We start from the raw sequence: 26,416 nt of genomic DNA on the forward strand, positions 1-26,416 counted from the left end.
ATTGGTAGAACTGTACTGCAAGTCAGCAGTAGGGGGTGCTGTTTCTCGGACTCTCTCTCTCTCTCTCTCGCTCTCTCACGATGCCATGAAATCCTTTTTTCATTTCTTACACAGAAGTGCTGAGACCACAGCCTACTTCTTGCAGGTGAAAACTTAAAGTAAACCCAATTCACAGCACAAGACCCGCACACGTCATATTGTGGCAGTGGTGGTGTGTGTCCAGCAGGTGGCACTCTTAGTATTATATTTCCTATCATGCACGCATAAGCACATGAGAGATTTTCTATTTAATAATTCACCTACAGAAGATCATCATCAAAGCAAAATTGTTGTGAATAGAAAAAATGCATTGAGTGATTTGATCTTTAATGCAAAAACTCTATTGTATTATTTGGGTCAGGGCTCGAGGAGTTTGTCAGCACAGTTGTTTGGGTTGAAACAAGGAATCACAATGAGATGAAAGATGAAAAGAAAGGCCCAACAGAGTCATCAGAGAGAGGGAGAGAGAGAGAGGGAGGGAGAGAGGGAGCGAGAGAGATAGAGACCCTTATATAAGTGAAAAAGCATGTGTGTTTGTGTTTTTGCACTCAGTGGACTCGGTGGAAAATTGAAGGATTGGGGCAAAGCCGTGTGTGAAAGTGAAAGTCTGTGGCACATTTGGCGTCTGGCATATCCATGATGCAGTGAAAAAAAAAAGGGATGAAAGGATCCGAGCGCTTTCTCCAGAGGATGATGCTTCTGTTGTGCATGTTGATGCAGATACTGAATTTCATTTCTACAGCAACACTGTGACTCCACTCAGTTCTCTTTGAGCCTCCTGTCTCTCCCTCCTCTCCTCTGTATTTGCACCCTCAGTGTGTCCCACATCTACTTGTCTGGAAGTTGTGTCCCACACTCATCTGTGTGTGTGTGTGTGTGTGTGTGTGTGTGTGTGTGTGTGTGTGTGTGTGTGTGTGTGTGTGTGTGTGTGTGTGTGTGTGTGTGTTTCCTGGTGCACACATGTATGTCAGTGCTTTTTGTGGCATGCAGTCTTGGCCATTTCCTCTGCCTGGGTTGCATTGCCTCATACTGCAGATATCGTTTAGAAAAGAGAACAGTGATGTGAAAAACATCGCTAAGACCTGACACTTGGGATGACGAGTCACCATCCACTGTGCGTTTGAGACAAAACAACAACAACAACAACAACAACAAAAACAACCTTTGCTTGCCATTGCATCATTTCACATTGAGTGTCTCTCTCTACGTCTCCGTTGCTGCATTAATTTGACTATGATTCATAAGTGCTGTGCGCCAAAAGGACCAACACTGGAAGACAGATACTTTAGCCATGTCAGGAAACAAAGGCTTTTAATAAATGAAACAGTACTAATAAATAAAGATTAAACAAGTTGCACATTCAAAATAAAATCCAACAAAACAGACATAACACTGAACTGAAAAGTACAGTACATAGCACAGATTATTAAAAATCAAAAGTCCCCCCATACATTTACAAATTTTCTTAAAAACTCCAAGAGGCAAACATAGACATTGTATAAAAGCATCGTACAGTAGAGCATTTGGGTATAATTTACAAATTTATTGAAGGATAAATACTCAAAGCTGATCTCTAACTTGAGACACACACGTATAAACACAATATCATTTAAACATGTGTTTCTCAGGTGAGGTTCCAGCCCTTTTTAGTGATTGTTAACAGTGATGAGGTGGAAATGAAAGCAGTCCATCAATTCATGGGAAACTCACAAATTATCTATGTCTGAGAATAAATTTAAATAGCTACTGTCCAAATCTCCGTTGGTCTCTTCTCTGTTGGTGCGTCACAGATTGAAGTCACGAGCATCTCTGCCAGCGCATATGGCTACATCAGGCGTTTATGGAAGAACACTGCACAGCTGCTCATCACCTCACTCTCCGTCCGCAGAGACACGCCGAGGCCGTATCAGTAGGGTGCAAACTTTTGTCTCTCTGGCTTTTTGATGCAGTTGGCTGATGAGATTTTGGCGGTGTAGGCAGCCAGAGTGGAGTGAGATGGCGCTGCGGTGACGGCCACGGTGGGGTTGGGGCTGGAGAGAGTCAGAAAGGGGACAGACTTCACGCCCAGCAGGCCAGAGAGGGGCATGGCACCATATGGGGAACCCAGCACGTGGGCCGGAGTGAGGGCACCCATGGTGGCCAAGGTGGGATTCGGGGAGGCAGCTGGGGAAGCTGGCTGAGTGAAGGCCATGTTGAGGTCAACCGGAGCTGCCATGGTGGCTGCCTGGGCTGTGGATTTAGCCGTCTCTAAACTGAGAGAGGAAGGGGGAGGGGCAAACAAGGGAGACAGGGCACAGAATGAAGATTAGAGGATTCTACTTTCAACATTACTGCAATTCCTATTGTGAAATTTCTGGGAAATGGTGTCAGAGCTGCAAAGGAGACAGTAAACTCCAGCAAGACGCTGTGGTACAGTACGACCCGGCTTTTACTTCTTCCCTTGAGGCCAATTACAGGCAGCACAAGGACACCCCTCATTATCACGCATCAGTCCATGACTCACCTCTGACCCTTTTAAAGCAATACTTCTCCCTCTAGCCTACACTGGAAGTCATTCATTAGATGGCTGTAGTGCCGCTGGTTCTTACCAGGAGGTAATGAGGTATTGGGCCAGGTTGATGCTGACCGGTGTTCCTGTGATGGTGACATGTCTGTCGGTTGTCCCGTCCAGCTGGCTGCCGATCTTGATTTGAGCCCCTGACACCTGCCTGATCTCGTTGATCTTAGTGCCCTGACGGCCGATGATTGAGCCAATCAGCTGCAGAGGGATTGAGGACAGATAGATTGGTCAATTAAAGGAAGGATGAATGGCTACTTAGTAAACTCAAGGACAGGATTCAATAATTTAATCGGACAGAATGCAGCTTCTCCTCTGCTGAATGTGTTGTGCTGATGAAAGTGATTTGGACAAAAAGGGCAAAAGTAAAATACGACAACAGAAAGCTGCCTTCCTCTGTTGAGCGGACTTGATACTGTTTACACTGTACACGAAATGCAGACCACTTCAAATATTGCAATTACATTGTTTGTCTTCAGTGGCTGAGTCATCCATCACGCATGTCAAAAGCACTTTTCCCCTCCTGAGTCTCCCTTAATTGCAACTGCTTGTGCACCGGTAAAAGAGACGAGAGAAGGCGCATTTGCCTCTCATTAATCTAAGTGGCTAAAAGGTTATTGATTTCTCAGAGTCGTGACGACTTCCCAAACAAATCACTTCCCAAACACATGCCAGCTAGATGCATCTCTGCACTAATGGAAAACGTAATGGGAAAATAACTGAAATATATAATACAGAGTCCCATCAGCTTGAGTGTTCTTTCTGCTGAGATTAGATTAGACACTGACACAAGTTTGATAGTATTCCACCATACATTACAACTTAAGCTCTGTTTTCATGATCTAATCAGGACCCCCTTGCTATTAGTGACAATAGATATTTAACAGATCCAGAGTGCAGGGCTGCGGCGTGAGACCCAACACAGGGTGTCACGACTCGGCCACGTCAGGGAGTCATGCTGCCAGATATACGGCCAGCCGGACAGACAGTGATGAAGTACTTGTAGTAGATATGCATGTGCTGGCAGCTTAACGGCGGCTAGCACAGGTGGAAATACACGACATTCAGACACACACACACACACACACACACACACACACTGCATGCAGGCACAGGGTGTCGGTGCAGCTCCTGTCCTCCTCCCTGCATTTCACATTCCTTTCCTGGGAAGTAAGCAGCCTGTTCCACAATGTCTGATTTGTCACACAGAGACCTGGTTGGTCTGGTCGGCTATTATTGGCACTGCAGATTATTCATGGGGAGACACAGAGCGCTGCCAGGACTAAAGAGCAACTCAGAGACAATGGCCACTACAGACCTCAGATCACAGATAATGTCTGCCCCCCCCCACCCTCCCCTACTGGGAACAACAATCTCCACTAGTTTCAGGCCTTTTAGAGCAGCTGTCTATAGATGCCAGCTGTCAACTCCTCGCCCACTCTACTAAGCATGACCTCAAGACAACAGAATTCCTGTATGAACAGAAACAAAGTGGAAAGAAAAGCCAATTTGTGCAGCCCTGCATCAATAACACAGAGGAAACAGCAGGTACGCTGGCTTCCGTGGTGATTATCCATCTCAAGCAGTCAACTCCAACCAAAGTAATGAAGCACTTCAACTGTAAGTGACCTATATATTGTTAGAGTTGCTGCTGAGGCGGTCGTTCGAGAGGACACAGGAAGAGGAATGGGCCGGCCAAGGCGCTGCCATTTTTCTTCTTCCGGCTGAGTCTTCCTTACGCACAAGTACAGTATACTGCTGACTGTGTGTACGCAGTCTCTGAAGGCATCTGTGTGTGCATACAGCAGGCCAAGTCTCCCTTTCGGCGTACAGTGTGCGATTGTGTGGTCGGAGCGTGGCCGGCCCGAGGCACAAGGGGGTTGGGTGGGGGGAGGGCGGGGCAGAAGGCTCCGGCTCAGTCGCGGCTATAAGTCCTCTCTTCTGGAACAATGGCTGGAGCTCACAGCTGTCCCTGTCACGTATAGCTCTGACTCCCATTCCATCGATGCATCATACGCCTCGGCATGTGTGTGTGTGTGTGTGTATATGTGTGTGTGGGGGGTTTACTTGGGAGAAGAAGAAAAAGCACTTCAGGCATTTTAGCAATGTTGTTGAGCGTCGGGTGTGTGTGTGCGCCATGCAGCCAAAAAGATTCAGTCTGGTTTGTTTCTTCATTATTGTACCGCATCAGAAGACATTGTATTGATTAAAAATGTATCGCATCTCACTGTGGACAGCTGCGATTTAAGGAGTATTTGAAGCGTGAATAATCAGTATATTCATAGCTCCAGAATATCAATACATCTTAACGTTATCCTTATAGTAAATCCTTATATTATACTGATATAAAAGGGTAATTATGATACAAGCGTCTGCTCTTATGTCAATTACAAAAACAAGCAAACTACAACATTTATCCGACAGGTCTGACATCCAAATGTCACGGAACCAACGCAGCCCAAACTAACAGCAGGGGGATCGTCTGAAGGGAAGTGAAGTTAGATTTGATTTTGAAGTTAGAGTCTGGGCTTTGAGGTTTCTCCTCTCAGACTGGGGGGACATTTCATCTTTCCTCACAGAGACTAAGTGAAGAGGGGAAAGGAGCTTGGTCTCTTTTTTATTGGCTGTTTTGACAGCAGACGGCTTCTAAGTAGGTCAGGGAACATGAGAGGATTTACTGGGTACTCATGGGAGTCACTCGAAGACACTGCGACTGCCGCCCAGACAATATTGCAAAAGGATCCATATCAGCTCAGAATCCCCTTAACCTTGGGTTAATCTGAGGTTAGAATAATGGGGATAATTAGCAGGTTGCCAACGCGTCTCTCGTCTCTTTTGAAGTCCCCCCGCACGTCTCTGCAGACGTGGCTCCAGCATCTCAATTGCCTTGCTGCGGCGCTCGTCTGTGTATGAGAATTGTTCCCGACTTGTTGCTGTTTTCTCTGCTCTGATGAGATACGACTAAGTCAAAAAAGCAAAGGAAACAAAAATAGGAATGTCAAGGCTGTGTTACATATCCTTACATCATTGGGAATGAGCAGCTCCTGAGACGTCTGAGAGTTTGAGTCCATCCCTGATGAGACACAACACAGGCATCATCGTGAGGAAACTGACATTTAGGACATTTTAATATTCATTCTTCCCTTTTAAGTAGTGAATCCGCACCAAATCCTTTCAGTGCAGAAGTGCTGAGTGCAGAGCAAATCCACCTATTTCCATTTTAATGGACTGATGTTTAACAACGCACACACTCTTTTCTTACTCCCAGTTTTCTACCTCTGCTGAACATATCATTTCACATAATAGTTTTCTCTCTTCACTGGGTGATATGAGAGCGCTGTATAGCTTCCTCTGCTCCTCTGCTCCTCCTCCTCATTGGCAAAAAGCACATATAGGGACGACTAATGACACAGAGCTTTTACAGCTCACATCTAAAGACAATAAAATTGTGTGAAAACAAGACAAACGCTCACGTTTAACTGTTTGTTTGGCAGGCGGCTGAGTTTGAAATGAATGATCTATATGTCATCTATAAATAATATACACACCAGGCATGAGAGTTGACGCAGGCTGGGCCATTGGACTCAGGCCCTGCTGCATCGATAGCTGATGTAGCTTGGCCAGCTGCGTAAAAGAGAGAGGAAGAACACGGTAAGGACTCGAAGAAGAGCTCGTGCTGCACTCAGGAATGATATCATTCAGCACATCAGCTTACCTCTGAGTGTGGAATGCCGTATTGGTTTTGCAAAGTGTAGGCCTGGAAGAAGGGATCCTGCATTAGGTAAATTACAGCAATAAAGCATACATACACTGTCAATACAGGGAAGTTATGTAAAGGCCAACACTTAAGCTTGTAAAGGGAAAGAGGGAGAGAGTCTATCTGTGTGTGTGTGTGTGTGTGTGTGTGTGTGTGTGTGTGTGTGTGTGTATCTTTCTCCTTATGGTCAAACCAGACAGCACTTATCTTAACTCAATTCTGCCTGACGCCTGCAGTCTGGCTACACTGTTACCAGTCCATGCTTTCCACTATAAACTGGAAGAACACGGCACCGCATTACAATGAAGAAGCTAAAAGAAACACAACAAATTCATGGCAATCTGGCCGTGGATTTGTCAGTGGCTGGCTGAACTCATTCTGACATTATTTGCTATTGCTGCTATGTGGGGGTGGGAGGTGAGGGGGTGGGGGGGAGGTAATCAGATAAGATGCGTTTGGTGCAGAGCTAGAGGGGCTAAAAATGAGACGGCGGCACTGTGGTGAGCGGCAGCATCGTGTTTCAGGAGGGGTTAGGTCTCCTACCACCGACAACTAGAACAATAGCCAGAGCTTATAGTCAGCTGTTGTTTTCAATACCTCACGCTAGATGATGGACTGTGTTATTTTGGACATGCCAAACACACACACACACACACAAACACACACGTCTGCTCTCGCTCTCTGCCCTGTATAGCTCACGCCAACACAAAGTTTGACACCGACAAACACATACACAAACAAATACTTTTATATTCAGATAAATGACAGGTGTTATTCTCAGACTTCATTTGATTACAGTGACACATACCTGCTGGAGGTCCAGGCCCCCCTGGGTGACTGAGTACAGAGGGTGGGGTGCAAATTCAGATGCCTCGAACACCTACAGCAAGTAAACACAGAGAGGGACGCATGAGAGACGCACAATGAGGGTCAGCATGGACACAAAATAGTTAAAGCTGAAGATGATCTAAAACATTAGTCTGTAACTGACAGCCATTATGTTGCATCGTGGCTAAAGTTTGCCATCTTTTCCCCCACTGAAGACCAAATTCAGTGTGAGATTAGTTCTGGAAGCTGCATTTGTGACACTGCGGCACAGGTGACAGCTTGTGAGTCATCAGCTCGCTCTGTCCCCCTCCACTTCCTTTTGTCCTTTCTGATAAATTACACAAACATCCCTTATCGCCGCGCCGCCTTCATTAAAGCCTGTCCATCTCCGGGTGACCAGAACCCCGCTCCAGGTTTAATTTGATAGCTTATTATGAAGGAATATCAAAACATGACGCCTTTCGCTAAATTGAGCAGAGTCTGAGGCAGCACAGGCGGCGTCAGAAGTGCTGACAGCTATGCAGAATATCTGCTGCTGTAGCCAGAGGAGACACCAGGTCTCCACGCTCCACTTCTAATCTTGTGACTGTGGGGGGGTGGATGTCTGTACCTTCCCAAGCAGCACCACCAATACTTCTTTCTACCTCCTCTCTCACACACACACACACAGAGGCACACACACACACACACCACCTGATCCCTCATTAAGGAGCCTCTTGTTTCATCAAAGATTCGTATCAAGAAAAGCCTCTAAGCCTCTCCAATAAGCATCTGAGCCTCTGTGTGTGTGTGTGTGTGTGTGTGTGTGTGATTATCTCACCTGGTTCCCTGCGATGACGAGTGCAGCTGGTGAAGGGCTCGGCCTGTATGGGATGGTGGCACCCTTTGGGGGAGACTAAGGAGGAGAAAGGGGAAGTACAGGTCAGAACTGAGGTGAGTAAAAAGCATCACTCACACTCACACACACACACACATACACATACAAACACACACACACAAGCGCACACACACAAGGCCCGAACAGCAAATGGAGCATAACGACCCGGTACATTAAAATACAATAACAATTAATGATGTATTAAACTGCAAACGACATTGACATTATTCGCCTCCTTTGTTTTCGTTTTGATAATATTAGTGGTTCATTGAATAATTGAAGCAGTGCAGTTAGAGCTCTTATGGGTAATAGCGCTGAGCTTTAGTTTGCATCTCAGCTCAAGGCTCAACAATCAATTCAAATCAGTCATCCAGTCAAACACACATTCTGAGCTGATAAAATAAAGAAGATTAGAGGCGAGCAGAACAGCTCAGGATTCTGTACATCTTATCAAGTGACTGCAGTGTTTGGCCACGCTGATTTCTTCTTTTTTTTTTTGGGTTCAAAATGTAGAGCATCTTTTCTGTGGGAGTAGTCACAGCAAATTCTTTGTATAACTTTGCATAATTTAAATCTTGGGAGCCAAAAGCAAGAACCAAGCTGGAACTGAATCCTAATGAAACTTGCAAAGCCTTTGAAGAAAGCCCTGGAAAACTGGATCAAACTGGCAATTAGTCAGTCAGGTCCAGCTGCATCGCTGAAACAAAAAGGACTTGTGCGACTCCCGTGAACACACAGGGAGAAACTGTGCTCGGGGTTGTTTTCCTCTCATCTCCTCTTCAGTTTCCCTCAAGAGAGCTGTTGTCTGAAGGTGGGCAGATTTTTCGCTTGCAGGTCACTTTGTTTTATTTGTGTCTTTTCCACTAAGTGTGGACTTTACCCTGAGGTTGGACTCCAAACTTAATAAGTTAACAAAATCATATCCTGTGGTATCTAACAATCAACACGCTCTGAATCAGATGCTGAAACTGACTGGCGCCACCTACGAATGCATCATGGGTAAACCTGCACTGCAGTGAATTACACCACAGCGGGGTGTAGGTGAGATTGGAACATGCATGTCAACAGCTATTATTTCCTCCAGGGGTCCCTGACAAACTGTCATCTGGGTGTGTGTGGATGGGAGGCATTGAGAGGGAGGGATGGTACGTCTCCTACCTCCAGGATTACTGAGCAGATGAGCTTGACACACTGGATTACGGAGTCCTGACTCCCGGATATCGTCACCCCGCGTTCTGTGGAGTTTGGCAGCAAATCCCCCGCCACCTGTATCTGAGCTCCAGTGCTCTGGGAGAGATAAGGGGGGGGGGAGGAGGAGGGGAGGTTGAAAAAAAAAGGATTAGTTTGATTCTGGAGATAAGGAAGACATCATTACTCTGCTGTAGTTTGACTCTTTGTTTCTGCCCCGGCTGTGCTGACCTTATACCGACTGAGTCATCCACAATAAAACGACATCATAGTCTTAATTTTAGCCGAAGCCCTCACTGAGATAGAATGTCTGCAGGCGAGCGGCGCTGGTGAGGGGAGAACTTTTACAACGTCGGTTCAACTCCAATGTGATTCAACTCCAATGTGGGAGTGAAAGATCGTCGCAGGAGTATTCAATGTATTCCGAGGAAATAAATCTCACCACGTCTACACTGCTGGCAAAAAAAGCAAATGAGAGACACGGCGATTCTATTTGTAGAACTGTCAGCAGCTAGCATTGAAATGTCGGGCGACGTATCTGATAAATTCAATCCCAACATTTGAACTGTTCCTTAAAGCGGGCGGGGCGATTCCCTTCAAAGCTGAGGCTGCTGAGGCACGCGTGGTGTTAAGTGATCCATCTGGACTCGGGCCTGCGTCGTCCAAACTCCAGTTTTAGTCTGGATTTGCTGTGTAATTGTATGCTAAATAATAAATACTGCACGCTGTTATGCTGTTTTGTGAATCGTTAAATTTCTCTTCCTTGTATTGACTCGCCAGTGGTGCTTGTGCTTTATTGTTTCTTTTAATAATGCAGTGTGATCTGTTTGGGTGTATTATTTATTATTTGGCTTGGAATATTTGTCTGTAGCTCTGTGGCTCTTGCTCTGCATGTGCCGAGGAGTGACATACATTATTCACAAATTCGTTTATTAATTTCTATAAATCCATTCATTTTAATTGATTTCATCACCTCCTTTACAAATCATTTATATACTTGAACAACAATTAATTTCGGTAGTAGTGTTATTATACAGCTGGCTATTTTGTGAACAATATAGAACCTGAGGGAAGAGGAAATATCTCTGTTTGCAGCTGCACCCCTGTGTGTCCAGGCTGTGTGGCTGGAGAACACGTGTGTGCTGCGGGCCCCTTACCTCTCGGATCTCCTTTATTTTGGCCCCTCCCTTGCCAATGAGAGAGCCACACTGGCTGGCAGGGATGACCAGCCGCAGGGTGACTGGAGGCTTGGAACTGATGGTGCCGTTGGCTACCAGTGCAGTCAAGTCCTGCAGGGAGACAGATACCAGCAGAGAAAGAACGAGGAAAGTCAGCAAGAAAGAACGAGGAGCCAGAGGAGCAGAGAAACCTGACTAGAGGAGTCAAGGTGGAGAAACCACAGGGAGATAAGTCCAACAATTCATCCTGAGCAGATGGCCAAATGGCTTTGAGCTTGAACAGGCTTCAATAACCGCTCTATTGGCCACATTCATATGAACACACACATCCACTTTCCCATCTTCATTAAGTAACTTGGCAGGACATTTGGAATACTAAATGTGTCAAATCAGAACGCAAACTTCACCAAAATTAAACTCTTTACATCTTAATGTTCCATTTCACGATGAGCCAAGTCGATGCATCACTTATTAGCATCCCCACTTCACCACTTCAAACAGCCAAACTGTGAAGACTAAATCCAGCATTCCAGCACGGATCATTCCAAATTCATCCTTTACTCAGCTTCTGCTCAGGCATAACATAAATTCGATAGCAAACTGGGACAGCTGCTGGTGGGATCCCCCCCTGCATAAGGCAGGTGGAGAGGGAGAGGGAGGAAAAGAACAGTCCTGCATCTGCACCTAATTAAGCACTGCCTCAGTATGACAGTGCTTGAGTGTGAGCTGGGAGAGAAGCCCGCAGGCTGGCCGGCTATGTGACGCGCAGCCAAGTCCACCGTGAACTTGAAAAGGCTGTTTAATCAGCATATGGATGGCTGAGAGGGTAAATATTAATGCAAACTGTGCTGTTGGATATTCCCTGTGCTTCCCAACACGCCGGAAAACCGCATCCAAGGGTCCTTCCTGCCGCTGGCGGACTGAACCTTGTCCCACTGTGGAAACTCATAACCCTCCCAGTTATATGTAGACATCTCACAAATATAAACAGATGGTTAAATGAAAGCTGACGTCTGTAAGAAGAGATCTGATTTTAAATACAATATTAAATATACAATGAGGAAAATGGAATGTGATTTGATACCTAACTAGGACATAATGTTTTTATGACAAACCTCTGAAATTCTGATTCCATCCTGATCTATTAATTGGGCATTCTTTGCATAATATCGGTAGCACCGCCCACTGCTGGGATCTGATTTGGGAAAAACATTTGAGCCACCCGAAAGTACCACGATTTAACACAAGGAGGCGCGGCACCTCAGTTGTCAATCATGTTTTATGTTGTTGGGTGAGTTTGAGGAGTTCCACCTTCTCCATCACCATACGTCATGTATACACCAGCATACACACATAATAAATACCCATGTATACTAATCGCATTTTTTTTCAATGGCATGACATTTTACAGCTAATTGACAAGACCATGATGGAAAAATAAAATCAAAAATCTAGAGAAATTCTAGTTTGGCACAGAGAAAAATCTGTTCATAACTAAAGAGGGTTATCAGGGGTAAACACAGATGATGAGGAATTACAGTGTGATCATGGTGCGTAAACTCATTACAATGGAAAGAATAATATGGCGTTAAAATCCTTTGCAACTTCAAAGAAATTCATTATAAAAGTGCATCAGTGATTTGAGTGGTTGCACAGTGCGGGAAGCCTCCTGTACATGCGCTCTGCAGCGGGTGGAGACGGGGCTCTTAATTACTGAACAGCGTCTCTTTGAAATGTAAATACGCCGCGCTGTCTCCCACAGCCCAGAACAAAATGTGTGACAGAAAGCAAAGCAATGCTGCTCGGCACTGAGAGGGACTTGTGGCAGTAAATCAAAGTGCAGTTAAACCTGAGCTCTCATTCGTTGACCCTCCAGGGATTTTATTCACCAAAGGAAATGTGAACTTTAGGTTTGAAAAGCATATTGTAATGAACCCTCTTGTGCTCCGTGTCTATATTTAGTGAGGCAGGTCGTGCTCTCTGCATCGTCTCATTACAAGAGCTCGTCTCTACAATCACAAGACTCTGGCTGGATGTCATTTTCTTGATTTGATCTAAAAATATGAGCCATATCTTTGCAACGGTGAAACGTTCCAAAGCATTCCTGTGCCATCCGAGCAAAAAGACACTCTCAAAGTAAATTGGCGGAAATCAGACTGTGGGTTGCACAAGAGCCGCTCTCGCACAGTTGCTGGTCTAAATCCCTAGCGCATATTGTGTTGCAGGTGGGGGAAGAAGTCCAATACAGAAAGAAATTGTGTCTTTCATGCCAGCTGAGTCTCAGCACCTGGGAATAAAAAGCCATTTGTGTGCACCGCACATCTTTTATTATTGTAACACTCTCCAACCGTTTCTCACACTGACACACACACGTACAAATTATCAAGGCCAAATTAAAACATTTATCTAACTTTGCTCTCCCTGATTGGTCGTAAACTGTACAATGCGGGAAACAAACACGTTTAATAATCGAGATCCAGAAATCCCCCCCTTGTTTTTAATTAGATACATCTGACATATAACTCTCGACAACCGTGGTAGCTGTACACAGCGGGTCATCCAACATGTTGCCATGGAAACTCAAGAGTTTCAGCTGAATATAGGGTGGAAAGAGATGAGTGTGAGAGATCTTTAATGAAGAGTCCGCAGTGTTGTGTTTACTGACGGCTGTCAACCTGAGCTGGGAGCACCTGTTCCCTTGCCACTGTGCGCTGTAATGCCAAACCAGAGTGAGGAGGGCTCAGATTCGGCCGTATTAATTAATGTGTTGATCGACAAAGTCACCATGGAGCTAAACAGCGTGAGGAACCTCGCTTCTATTCTGTCCCTCATTAGTAGAACACACGCTGTTTCATTAATAGGCAACGATTTCATGTCATTTGTATTTAAGGAGAAATGACACACGTTCCCTCTGTAATTAATGACTTACTGAGTATAGTTACATAGGCGTCTGTGTGCCTAAACCATCCTGAAATTAGTCATTTCAACAAATCATTACGCCACTCCTCACTCCTGTATGTTCAAGAGTAAAATGGTTTTGCATTAGCCGCTATGATTTGTCATGACAAATAATTAGCTATGATGTAATCTTACCTGAAAGCTTTGAACACTGAAATACAGCAAAAACTTTTTCCTCCTCCCGCTTCAGTTTAGAGCATAATCAATAGTGGTAAAAGCACATTAGTGGAAATGGCGAGGTGAAGGAAATGGCCTCATGCACTTTTGTACCAAAACATTACATCGGCTCCACTCAGGTATCAGTTATCATTATTATTATATATATATGTCATACACACCTAATGAGGGTTGTGCGACCTGTGTGGTGGCAGTGTGTAGCATGCGTTACCTCCTCCAGTTTGTATGTGATCATGGTGAAGGCTCTGAAGACGCTGTCTGTGGAGCCGGTGATGGTGATGATCCTCTCTGGACACGAGCCCTCAGAGATGTTGACCCGAGCGCTGCTCTGTGGGGGACAGATTGAGGTCAAAGGTCAACCTCAATCTCCTCGTGGGGTTAAAGTGATGTGGCAATTTTACAAAATCTAAAAATAACTGCTATCTTTGTGCAGTTGAAGAGATAGCACGCCGTTCCAGCAGACTACAGTTCTGCTAAGTGAGGCCAAATATCACCAGGAAGGCTCCAACATACCAAACAAAATAAACAAATATCAGTGACCTCGATCAGATGTTATTTCCCCACAAAATTGCTGCAGTACCACAAACATACAGCACACACACACACCCATCCACACACACACCCACCCATGAGCAGGACAGCGGAGTGAGATGAGGTAGAGGAGGTGATATTGAAAGTTATAGAGCACATCTCTGTATCAAGACTGACAATCTAATAGAGTTTCTCCTTGGGGTATTGCCCTTCCACTATAAATCTCCTGCCCTCATCTCCTTCCACTTTGTGTCCTTGTTTTCCTCTGCAGATCTCCCGCGAGCTAAAAAAGTCACACGAGTGGAGTTGGAGGACAGAGCTGTGACCGCTGGGTCGTCTCTCCTCCTGTGAGTCATGCTCCCTCTGTGGCTGTACACGAGGCCCGGGGAGGCGCTGGCACGATGAGGCGCACACTGTGAGAAACTAACAAAAGCTAAAACTGACTGGCTGAGTGAATGGATGGATGACTATTATGGGTGAGCGGTTATCCCACAGCTCCGCAGGGCTGCACTGTCCCATGAATTCAGCATCCCTCTGTTTATCCTTCTGCCTCATAAACTCCAACATAAAACCTTTGAAGCCGGGGAGAGAGAATCAAATCTAGCACCACGCCGTCGCCCTAATTATCTTTAATACAAAGACTTAACCAAGCGCCATTGGTTCAAATGCACCCTTGAGCTTCATGAAGAGGAAATGGGGGAGACGAGCAGAGAAAAGGGAGGTATGTTAAGATGGAAAAGAGGACAGAAAGAGGATCTGATGAGAGAGCTGGAGGAGGAGAGACTGAACAATGAAGATAGAGGATTTTAATTAAAAAGTGGTGGCCTAAAAGGTAGTTTCGGATTATTTTATCCTGTTTTGTATGCTATTCAGACGGCAAAGCGCTCAAATAGTCACAGAAAATACAGCTTTTGCATTCAACACAGTGTCGTTGCGGTTACATACATGTGAATATAATAATAGTTACATGTGACATATGATGACACGTGAGTCGTGCTTTAAAATATAAAAACATAGATACTTTACCTCTTCGCGTATTCGTTTCACCGTCTCGCCTTTCTGCAGAACACAAGATGAAGGACAGACGTCAAATAGGCTTTGCTGGGAATATAGTGAGGTTAATGTTTCCTGGACATGCATGTGAAAACGGCATTTCCAAACCATGTTAAGCCGTAGAGAACAATTAACTAGAGCTTCCCTATACAACGCATCTCAGTGGTGTCCTCAGCACACTGTCTCCATGAGATATCAGAGACATTTGTACACTTGAAGGGGACATGTGTTTACCTCTATGGAGCCCTGCTGTAGTTGTGTTCACACCCACACATATACAGATGAACATTTGCTTAGATTCAGTGTGAGACGTTTTCATCTCACACGCTGAGCCAGCTTGTTATTTATGTGTTATTGTAGTCAAATGCAGTATATGTGGTCCACCGTGACTCTGCTGTCTGTTTTCTATTGATGAGAAGAGATGAGAGAGAGAGCGATATTTGCCTTGGAGATAGGAAGGGAAAATGCTCGGTGGGTGGAGTGGCACGTTATTAGTTCAAGTACTGCAGATCAAGTGCCTCTATATCGGGCTGCACAGACAAATCTCCCTCTCTCTACCTCCCTCTCGCCCTCTCTCTCTCTCCATCCTCTCTTCTCTCTAAGATATGTTGATCTCTGCAACACATTGCGGCACCCATTGCGACACCTCTCCTTCCTCTTTTCCTTCCTTCCTTCCGCACTCCCCCCCCCCCCCCCCCCTGCAGCCCTTGTCATGTTGTTTTCCCCCAACTGGGTCTTCCTCCATCCTCCATGTCCTTTGTTTTGAATTACAAGGCATGGCGCTATGAACCACTGAAGCGCCATAGTGCATCCAGGCCTTTCCTCTCAGACAGTTAAAGTGCCCACACGGGGCCAACAGTAATATGTCTTTTGGAGCTCAGTTTCAACAGGAGGCTTGCAGTCAGTGCACTAATGCTTCTGTGTGATGGATTACTGTGTTGCATTAGGGATGGTGGGGGTGGAGCGGCGGCCACGTGAGAGTTGGTTTCAGGCAATTACATTTGGGACGGGGATATTTGGAAAACAATCATTTGTTACAAGGCTTTCTGTTTGCTGATGATTTCAAACTAGAATCGAGACTGAGCGGGGAAATCATTCCATCAAGGCTTATTAAGGGTGAACACAAAAGACAACAATCAATAAAATGTTAGATTTAGAAGAACAATTCTGATTAGATGATGCAAAAGCAAAGGCCGTACTTGTCACAGCGGGATTAAAACATGAAACTCACCTTTCCTATGATGCTGCCAACCTCCTAAAGTACAAAGGAGATAAAAGTAATTATCACACAAATGCAATTCATAAACGCAAACACGCATAAGCTTCTGATCTTTAATAACACTGAAATTTGTATGATTTCCATTAAACAGTTATGTAAATTTTAATAAGCAGGTATAAATCTCAGGGTGAATATGAGAACGGCAGCACACATTCAATCATCAATCGACGGCAGTGGCAGCGGGAGTCTGGTACCTTTCCGTGCATGAGCAGCCGTAGTGTGAGGGTCACTCCCAACCCCCCGTCTCCAAAGTCCTGCTCACAGTTCATATTTATGTGGGAGTGGCACGCAGGGAGACGCATGAACAAGGCTCATTCGCTGGTCGCACGCTCAAAACGAAGGCCAGCACTCGTTCTCTCACTCTCACACTCCTCTCGAGATCCTTCAGTGCTGCTCTGTGGGAGGAAACACAACCACCCATATGGTGAAATATTTTGTAGAGTTTCTATGGAAAATTGATGAGGAAAACCAAAACAGGCGTGTTGTTTACATTGTTTACATCCACCTCCCATCATGGGGGCCATAGGCAGCTGTGAATGTGGCTTAATATTAATATTTCATACTGTTCTTGAAATAACATGACCCCAGATAAGCTTCAGAGACTGGATGCATGAATGTTCGCTCGTAGGCACACGCTGCACATACACACGCTCCACATACACACATTAACTCACCATCATTATTCCCTGAACATCATGTGACCTTATTAAAACTAATGCGTGTGTTTATGTCATTTTTCTGCGCCGCCGCCCGAACCAACGCCCTTCAGTTTAACGGACTAATAGAGGACAAAGTGAAGCTCAAATGTGTCTGTGTGTGTTCGTCAGTGTGTAATGTAATACCCATGGTGATTCATTACCGAGTCATAATGAAGACCACTGTGTGTGCAGGATATTGACTAGAACTGTGGGGTCTGTCGATGATGAAGAAACACACACACACACACACACACACACACACACACACACGCACACACACTCCCTGTCTGCGTCTTCATTAATAGACAAGTCCTTTCTCCGATTGTTGGCTGAGTAAGAAAGCTAATTTGAGCTAAATAAATGTGAAATTTGCTTTCAGAATGAAGTGTGGTGTGAGATTCCTGCAAACTTAATCAAACTCCACCCGAAGCGATTGCAGTAAGAATTGAACGTCAATTTATTTACTCTACCTCAGTGTCTTCTCAGGAAATAGAGCGGAGATTACACAGAGGCAGCAAATGAGAAGAATCTGTACCTCCAGCAGAATGTGTGTGTGTGCGTGTGTGTGTGTGTGTGTGACAGCGGCTGTGACGTAAGCAATAGTGATTAATGTGTCACCTGGTTACTCACTGTCTCAGCACTAGCGTTATAATAAGCTTTTGGAATAATTTACTCTACATTTCCTCTTAATTTGCATTTCCATACTTAGAGGATAAACACGATTAGAGGAAACCCAAACTGTCAATTGTGGCTTCTCGATGATGTCACAAGTACTTCTTCACAAACTTTCTTTCAACACAACAATAATCTTTACATTTCGGCCTATGTGAGAATTGTGTGGATCATGTTTCCACGTGCAGTAACAACAGCCTGAGTAACGAGGTAAACAACATGGGCGTCACGTGCACACGCGTGATTGCACGCCGTTGGCGGTGTGCACACTCGCCGACCATGTGGGGGGGAGATCATGTTTAATAAATGGGTGTTATCTTAGATGAGGAGCTATTCGTGTGAGATTTATTCCAAGCAGGTTTATTGCTTTTGCTTTGTGCACAAACACTTCTCCTGCTTCGCTGATTTATTTATGCCCCGTCTGCTTGTAAAGACACGTTCACACACATCCTTCTAAGCACGTCACGTGGAATCGACTGCCTGTATGTGTTTCATTGTATGCGGTCTGGCATGACGTCGGAGCAAAGTCATTTTACTGATGAGATGTATGTTTTCAGAGAGTTTGACTTGCAAATGTATGAGCTGAATGATCGTCTACATACAATTTCCATAAGTATCAAACAAACACTCCCTTTGAGGTCAGCTGCAGATATAAGACAAAGTATTCATTGCTCTTTGTTGCATCCTGAACATATGCAATTATAGAGTGCATTTGTTCAACCCACGGCTAACTTCATTATGTTTAGTCACTGAAGGGCATGGCTAAAATGTTAGCGGTTTATTGCATTAGGAGTTAATGGTTGGAAGGATCATTATGTGCTGTTCTGTGGGCTGATAACAAGGCATGTGCTCTGTGCTGATGTGAGGGCGGAGAGCCTCTGAACTGCCCATTACCAGAATCCCAAGCAGCAGCGTTCCAGGGTGAACAGTGCCGCCCTGTTCTATATTAGAGCTGCTGGTAACGCACGTCGCCAAAGGGCAGACCGCAGTGCCATCTCGCCAAAATACAGTCATACCAGGACGGAGGCCCTGCTGCTGCTGTGTGGCTGCCCTGCCTGACTGAATCCAGCACGTAGGAGCTTCTGTTATGATTCATTGCACCCGCTGAAGTGAAAGACAGCAATGAACACTAAAAGGCAAATTACCATGAGGCACATATGTCTTCAGTTTATTATTAACAACTCAAAAATAGCGACAGAGTTTGCATCTTATTGAAGATATCCAGAAAGCAGAGGTGTTTTTGTTTGCCTTCCATGAAGCATTCATCAAAGACAGCATGGATAAAAGCAACAAGCGTACATCCCTTGACAGGCACCAGCAATTGTTTTTCTTCCTGCCATGTTTTCAGGAGCATCCGCTCCGTGGAGACTGTGGAGATGAAAAGGATGTTGTACAACCGCGGACGCCTGTTCTGAGACAACTGTGTCGCTCGAACAACCAGCAAGCAGCAGGCTTACGGGAGACATAGGATAGGGAATGAGGACATGTCTTGTCTCCATGGTGACAGAAGGAAACAGGGTTCCCCTTTGCATACAGTACATAGAAGGGGTCGACAGTATTATGTGTCCACGCGATAAACACACAGAGGGAAAGAGGATAGGGTGTCCCCCGGCTGAGACCATATAGAGGAGGTGAGTGAGAGGGTGTCAATGTGTGTACACGCGCACTGCTGGGGCGAGGAGTGACGCACCTTTCACACTCGTGCATGCACAAACTCATACCGACACACACACTCACAGTACACACAGACACACACACACGCACACACACACAGACTGAATTCATAGGTATGCGTGCACCCGAACAAAGTACAGCCAAAACCACATTCAGCTGCTTGGATAAAAGCAGCCATCAACTCACACACACGAGCGCACACACACATGTATATATAAAGTGTCCAGTTGAAGCACATGAGTCGCCAGCCTTTGATCTGTGTTGAGTTGCTGAGTTTCACAGCAGTTCTTATTGCAGCTATCTGTCATTAACCAACTTAACTTAAGAGGAGATCAGAGTGTGAGCTGCCAAAACCACCGAGTCTAAACTCAGAGATCCAAATACAGTATTTACACAAAGCAAACATGTACAGAGGGTTTGTGTATTCCAAATATAATAAACTTTCTGCAGGCTTACGTTTGCAGAAAATCAAACAAATCTGATTAGTGCAGCATTTTGATTAGATAAATGGAGCATTTTGTAAATTTTCTCCATATTTGCATCTTTCATTTTATGTATTGGTCCAAATTGTCAGCTCCTAGAAGTTGAATCCGCTCCGGCTTATGGCACTTTTGATGGTCAAAGGTCAAATATATAAGACTTTAAAGCCACTCCATTTCATCTGAGGGATTAAAAACGCCCCTGAATGAAGCTGCACTTCCACAACCTCTCCACTGAGGAGAAAGAGGAGGAGGAGGAGGAGGAGGAGGAGGAGGGGAGTGAAACACGAGAGGCTTGAAATTAAAGACCAGTGTTTCATCTCTCAGCGTGTCTGTCTCAGCGCTGTCACATATAATGCGAGGGGGTCGACCCTCGGCGCAGAGGGGACTGTCCTCTCCAATCAGATCCCGCCGTTGTTTGGTGTTAAAACATAGCGGTGTCAGCCTGGACTTCAAGCAGCCTGTCAGCCACGCGTACTGGATCCATCAGAACGCGTCAGCTGCAAGGTCCCAGAGAGGGTTAGCAGGCCGCTGACTGCCTGCTGCTTCACCACGCTCACTGCAGCCACACACACACACACACACACACACACACACACACACACACACACACGCATAGCTGCTTGGCCTTTTTATTCAGTAATGAGTTATAATAATTTGAGTTGATCGTACTGTTAATCCATAATCTAAAGTTGACAAATGCTGCAACGTTCCCTGCTGATTGTTTACACTAATGTACGGTAAATGCTACCGCCACAGTTAAATTAGCTGATTTGAAGCGAGCAGTTCAATCCTGCTTATGAAATAAACTCATGACAGAACGTTGTAATACCTTCCTCATCCCCCAAACTACGTCTGGCAGCGCCATAATCGAGAAAGTCCCTCATCTGCGATCAAAAGCAGGTTATGTCCCACCACTTTATCAGCGCTGTCCCACGCTTTAATGCGATGACAGCACAGGCACCATGTGTGTGATGTATCGGCGTTAGAAATGGTGCCGTTTGCGAAGACTGCCGTATCTCAAAGTGACGGGAATCGATACTCACAAGCCTCTTCTTGTCAGGGTCGGCTTAGGATGGTAACAGTCGGGCTCAACGGCCTGGAAACAGATCACCTTCTCTGTCACAATCTGCATCACAATGAGCTAATTCAGCAGTTAATGAAGGGAATCAGTTCCTCTGGATGACAGGCTGAGGCAGCATTTAGTCTATTTTTCCTCATTTGGTTTTAATAAGTTTACACCCTGGAACAAATATGTGCGTGAATAAGTGGTGTGTGTGTGTGTGTGTGTGTGTGTGTGTGTGTGTTCACATTGGATCCATCTCCTCATTAGGCACTCGTACAGAAGTTCCCTTTTCTTTTTCCTTAGAAAATAACACAGAGCAGATAATGAACCTCGGTTTCTGGGCTGCCAGGTTTTTTTTATCTCCCAGGTGGTTGCTGGTTCCAGACACGCGGTGCTGATGCCTGAGCCTTGTGTGTATTTACACAGACGTTGGTTAGCCTGGAGACGGCATGTATCATTTCCCTGTGGCTTTGCTTATCTCTGCTTGCAGCCTCATCTGGGAACTGTAGATCTTAAACTTGGAGAGAACTGAAGTGTGTTTAGATGCCACATGCTGCTGTGCTGTTATGCAGTTATAAGATCATGTAGTTTTGTTTATTCCACTGGATTTCAGGTTGGAATTGCCTTGTCCTCTGCCTTTGCTTTGACTATACAATAGCATGCTTCCTATTAAAAGAGAGCTTAGTTTAGCACCATCTATCATTCTGAATGGGTTTTTTTGGCATGAGGGAGAATACACTTTGGCTGGGTTTTAACTCCAGCTTTTATCCCATCCTTCTTACTGGATGAAGGTCACCCTCTCTATCTGCAAAATGACTTCCCTCTCTTCTCTTTCATCCCGGTCTTCCTCCCATCCTCCACACCAGGGCATGAGTCAGAGAATCTGACACCTCGCACAGGCAGAGAAGAGGAGGGAGGAGAACACGACAGCGAAGGACGGAGGGGAAACAGATTGAGACAAAGAAATGGAGAGATGGGTACAGTTTGATGGAAAAGAGATAAGATGATCAATAGCAACGTTAGAAAATACCAACCGGCCCTGCTTGCTTGATGAAGATCAAAATGGTTCTTGACTTTCATTTCACATATTGTGTTCAGATTTACTCACAAATCTCAGCTATGCAATGTCCTTTAAAGCGTTTACTGCCGTTTTACTGCAAAGAGTACATACATTTTTGCAAACTCACGAGGACCCAACAGATATCCAGATTTATATAAGACGACAACACCAATACGAAATCCAGTTTGTTCTTAACGGAACGTACTTTGGCTCGCACAGCACAAAACGGCATTTGGCCGAGCGTTCATCAACGCAACCGAGAACGCTCATCTCCAACAGCCAAAGAGTTCAGCCATTTTAAAAATATCTGTTCGCTGTAAAACAATACTGTGCACACTGGGCTGAAACAGAACTACAGATTACATAAGCTGCACAACAAACTGAGCACAACTCCAAAAATAGTGCAGTCCTTGTTAAATATTTCAGGCACTCGGCAGCTGAAGGGGGATAAAACGTGTCTCTCCTTCATGGTCACCAGAACACAGGCATCCGTGCAGACGGGCGTTTGGGGGAAGACAAACCCTCTGTCCAACTCACGCTCCTCACCTGATATACGGCGTTAAACACACAGCTATCAGGAATTTCTCAAATCACTTTTCTCCAGAGTGTGAAAGCTGCTCTTTGAGTTAAGTTATGAACTAAATAAATCGTGTTCATGAGACACAAGCGGAGAGTCACGAGGCCTGCCGGGTCAATCGCTGGGGCTCAGCACAGCGCTATCTTTTCATGGCGAGGACAGCCTGCAGCTCTGTCAGCCGCTGCTCCGTCTTAAGAACAGGAGCAAAGGTCACATTATGTTTCACAAGAAAGAGCCTTTTCATAGCAAGGGGGTGGGGGGTCCATCACTAGAGGATGTTCCTCTGTGTTCTCGCACAGACGGTATCTGAGCAAAATCAATACATCTTCATGTAACCAAATTTAAGGCAGTGCGAGTCGTCTTTAAACGTAGAATATAGAGATAAGGAACACTTAACAGCAATTCCTTGTCAAACAAGCTGGAGGGGAGACGGGTAAAGAGCTGAAGCCTCAAGGGTCTGTGGTTATTAGGTAGTGACAAGCACAGGTTAATTGCTCCAACACAGGTTAATTGCTAGAGGGGATTTATCTCAAATATCGGAGAGGAAATTAATTTGTTTTACAGCAAAGCTGCTGTGACAACAACATCTGAGATGATGCGTGACTTAGCATGATGATTCTCATGACTTGTCTCGCAACACATCAAAAGCATTGAATGTCTTCAACCCAGGTGGACAGGATATGCTGTATTTCAAAATAAACACACAACAGGTGATTAGGGCTCCAGTCCTTCGCACGATCTGGCAAATTCTGCATCCTAACAACACGTGAACGTAATGAAAGACCTGAATACGTCAACACACTTAATATATGAGACGTGGGACACTGTTAAGACACCAAATTAGGGAAATCAAGTTTGATGATTGCTATATCGGTTGTCAAAAATCTCTCCATCATTTATGATATTTCACGTATGGCAGCAAAAAAACCCCCACATGTTGTAAATAATATTTTATAATCAAACAAATCTGCTTTTCACGTCTCTCTTTGTTGGGGTTATTGAGCATCCATGATGTCCCTCTGCACAACACTTTCACACAGTAAAGCTGCTGCACTGGGCCGCCTTTGCTAAGACTTGATGACGGCACACCAACTGAACAAGGTGCCTGTCACCCCACCCCCCACCCTGCCTGCCTGCAAGACCGGCATCTTAGTAGATGAGAGGGATTATTGGCAGTTCCCAGACGTTGGAGCAGCATGTGTCAGGTCTGGCCTCTGTTATTTATGAAGCCTCTCTGGCCCCGGTCCTCACTCAGCAGCACGGATGCAGGTGGGGTTTCATTATTGAAGAGGCTCTTCCACTTCTTATTAGATCTGTTTCTCAGAGTGCATTAAGGAATTACATTTGGACAGAGAGTCAGCGTTACCAGATGGTCTGTCTTTGTCCCCCCCCCCTCCCCCCCTCCCCCCGGAGTCCCTTTAAGAGATATGTGCGTCTCACATCAGTTAGATCGGATGTGCTACCCCCTTATGTATTTGCTCTTTTCAGGAATGACAACAACTAAAGTGTGTATTTGCAGCCAAGCAGCCATCCAATTTCTACACACACACATACACCCAGTCGAAAATTCTTCAAACTTCATTGATGTGCTCCATTCATATATATTGGATTGTGATTGAGCAATTGAGCAGACCGGACATGCACATGCAAGATTCATGAGCATCTCCGGACAACAAGTACCATGACTTCCTAAATCAATCAGTGGGTCCATTTCCAAAAGCCTTTTTATCGATTATAATTTTCCATAGAGTCCAACAATAATCTCAACCTCTTCAATTCCTAGAGTGTTTGCTGTGCTAAAGAGACCAGATACAAGGGTCAAACAGGAGGGATCTCTCCATGCAAGGCACAGAATTAGGTAGAATCTGTATGGAACCCATCAGTATCAGTATTATCTTACTGTGAACCACATCTTGCAAAGGGACCAACTGGGAATATCTAGGAATTGACCAGGAGGACAAAGTGGAAAATAAAGTAAAGACATAAAGAGACAGGGAAGAGGAAGGAATTTGTACTTTTATAGTTTTAGTTTTTATGTTGTCAGAGATCCAGCAAAGGTTGAAGGAAATTGTGTGTGCAACCAAAGAGATCTGCAGTGAGTTCTGGTTTGCATGTGGTTTGGCTTATCAAGACGGTTTTTCTATCCAGTGTAAGACTAATGCAATTAGGCATCCTGGTGAATAATGGTGCTGTCACACACACTCGCTGCCTCAGCACCAAGCAGGCGCCCACAGTACCAGACTTGTTGAGAATGATCTTTGTGTTCAGGACTGGCCTGGCCAGTGGAGTCCACTTTCATTATCATAAAACCGTCCACACACACGCACTCTCTCTCTCTCTCTCTCTCTCTCTCTCTCTCTCTCTCTCTCTCTCTCTCTCTCTCTCTCTCTCTCTCTCTCTCTCACACACACACACACACACACACACACACACACACTGAAGGCTAACTGTTCCTGTCTGTGTAACTGTGTCCCTTCTCATTTTACGATTATATTGCATTCTTCCATTTGCTTGATTTATCAACCCCATCGTTCACATCCGCACATGAAATTATTTATTATGTATTCTGTTAGAGTCTTATCAAATCAAACACACACCATAAACACTGATAATGTAAACCACTCACAGTAAACACAACCTCCTCTCAGTTTAAGTCTGTAACTGCTAATGAAAAAGAGTAAATAGAAATGTCTCACTACGTGTCTTAGTGCTGAGAGTAAACACGTTAGATCAGTCCACTGCTGGGATCTGAGCTATAGGATCGGTGCTATAGGATCACAGCTAGTTCAAGTTGCACAATTGCGAACATGTCAAAATGTTTGATCCCCCAAAACCTCCGTCACTTACCTGCTTTCATGTAAAAGGTCGCGGGCTGCAGTTCCTACTAAAGTAGCCCCATGGATCAGTGTTAGCCGGGCTTTGTATCCACATACAGTCCAATGACGCGGGCGTGTTGTGCGGACTCTCCTCCGGTGTGTCAGCAGACTGGAGTGCAGGGCGCCTGTGCGCCGGGGAGGGGAGACACACTGACGGAGACGCAGGGGGCGAACACACCGATCACCCTGATCAGCGTTATCCGAGGCAGATCAGCGGGGGGCCGGGTACAAATCCTTCTCATCAGCTGCCTTCAGCCCTCCGGGATGTGCATCTGGTCCGGTGCGGTGCGATGTGTGTGCGATGTGTGCCCGGTGTGTGTGTGTGTGTGTGTGTGTGTGTGTGTGTGTGTGTGTGTGTGTGTGTGTGTGTGTGTGTGTGTGTGTGTGTGTGTGTGTTGTCCTCTCAGGACCTCTAGTGAGCGCAGCACGCTCCCCCCCTGTGCGTCGCACCGCAAAATGACACATTCTGGATCACTGAGCTCTGCGCGCTGCGAAATCACTGCACAGCCGCGGACATTACAGTTCAATCAGCCAGCCTGCTCACCAGTTAGCCTCCACTATGTCTGAGTTTATTTTGAGTGGCTTTATGAGGGGATTTACAGTCCCTACAAGACAATTTATCCAAACTCGTGTTGTTATTTTTATACAACGAGTCAATAACAGATAAATCATAGACGCTTTAAATGTACCATTACATCATGCTTTAGAAACTGGCAACACTTTACCTGAGTGAAAATATCAGTGAGATCAGTGATTTAATCTATACCTAAAAAAAAATCCAATATATTGTCTAAAACAGAGTCTGAGCCAAGACTGAGCCATGTAAAAGTAGAAGGTTTCAGATGCTGTAGTCTGATCAAAGTTGGTGTCACTGTGAAGATGCAGATCGTTT

The 26,416-nt window shown here is 45.2% G+C and overlaps 1 protein-coding gene across 1 annotated transcript; it reads right to left on the minus strand.

Moving 5' to 3' along the window:
• Positions 1–1,469: 1,469 nt before the first annotated feature.
• On the minus strand, positions 1,470–25,576 carry LOC143013232 (poly(rC)-binding protein 4-like). Its single transcript, XM_076166791.1, has 14 exons — positions 25,496–25,576; positions 16,617–16,817; positions 16,375–16,398; positions 15,117–15,149; positions 13,771–13,887; positions 10,404–10,535; positions 9,217–9,345; positions 8,002–8,076; positions 7,162–7,233; positions 6,312–6,353; positions 6,145–6,220; positions 5,620–5,669; positions 2,628–2,797; positions 1,470–2,291 (listed from the first exon to the last, which is right to left on the minus strand). Exons 2-14 carry the CDS (start codon positions 16,722–16,724, stop codon positions 1,946–1,948), a joined length of 1,374 nt encoding a protein of 457 aa, XP_076022906.1. The 5' UTR covers positions 16,725–16,817; positions 25,496–25,576; the 3' UTR covers positions 1,470–1,945.
• Between the last annotated feature and the right edge of the window lie 840 nt (positions 25,577–26,416).

Source organism: Genypterus blacodes, unplaced genomic scaffold, assembly GCF_046128005.1.
Source record: "Genypterus blacodes isolate CSIRO-AG114 ecotype Tasmania unplaced genomic scaffold, CSIRO-AGI_Gbla_v1 ptg000156l_1, whole genome shotgun sequence".
In the NCBI taxonomy this organism is placed as follows: Eukaryota; Metazoa; Chordata; class Actinopteri; order Ophidiiformes; family Ophidiidae; genus Genypterus; species Genypterus blacodes.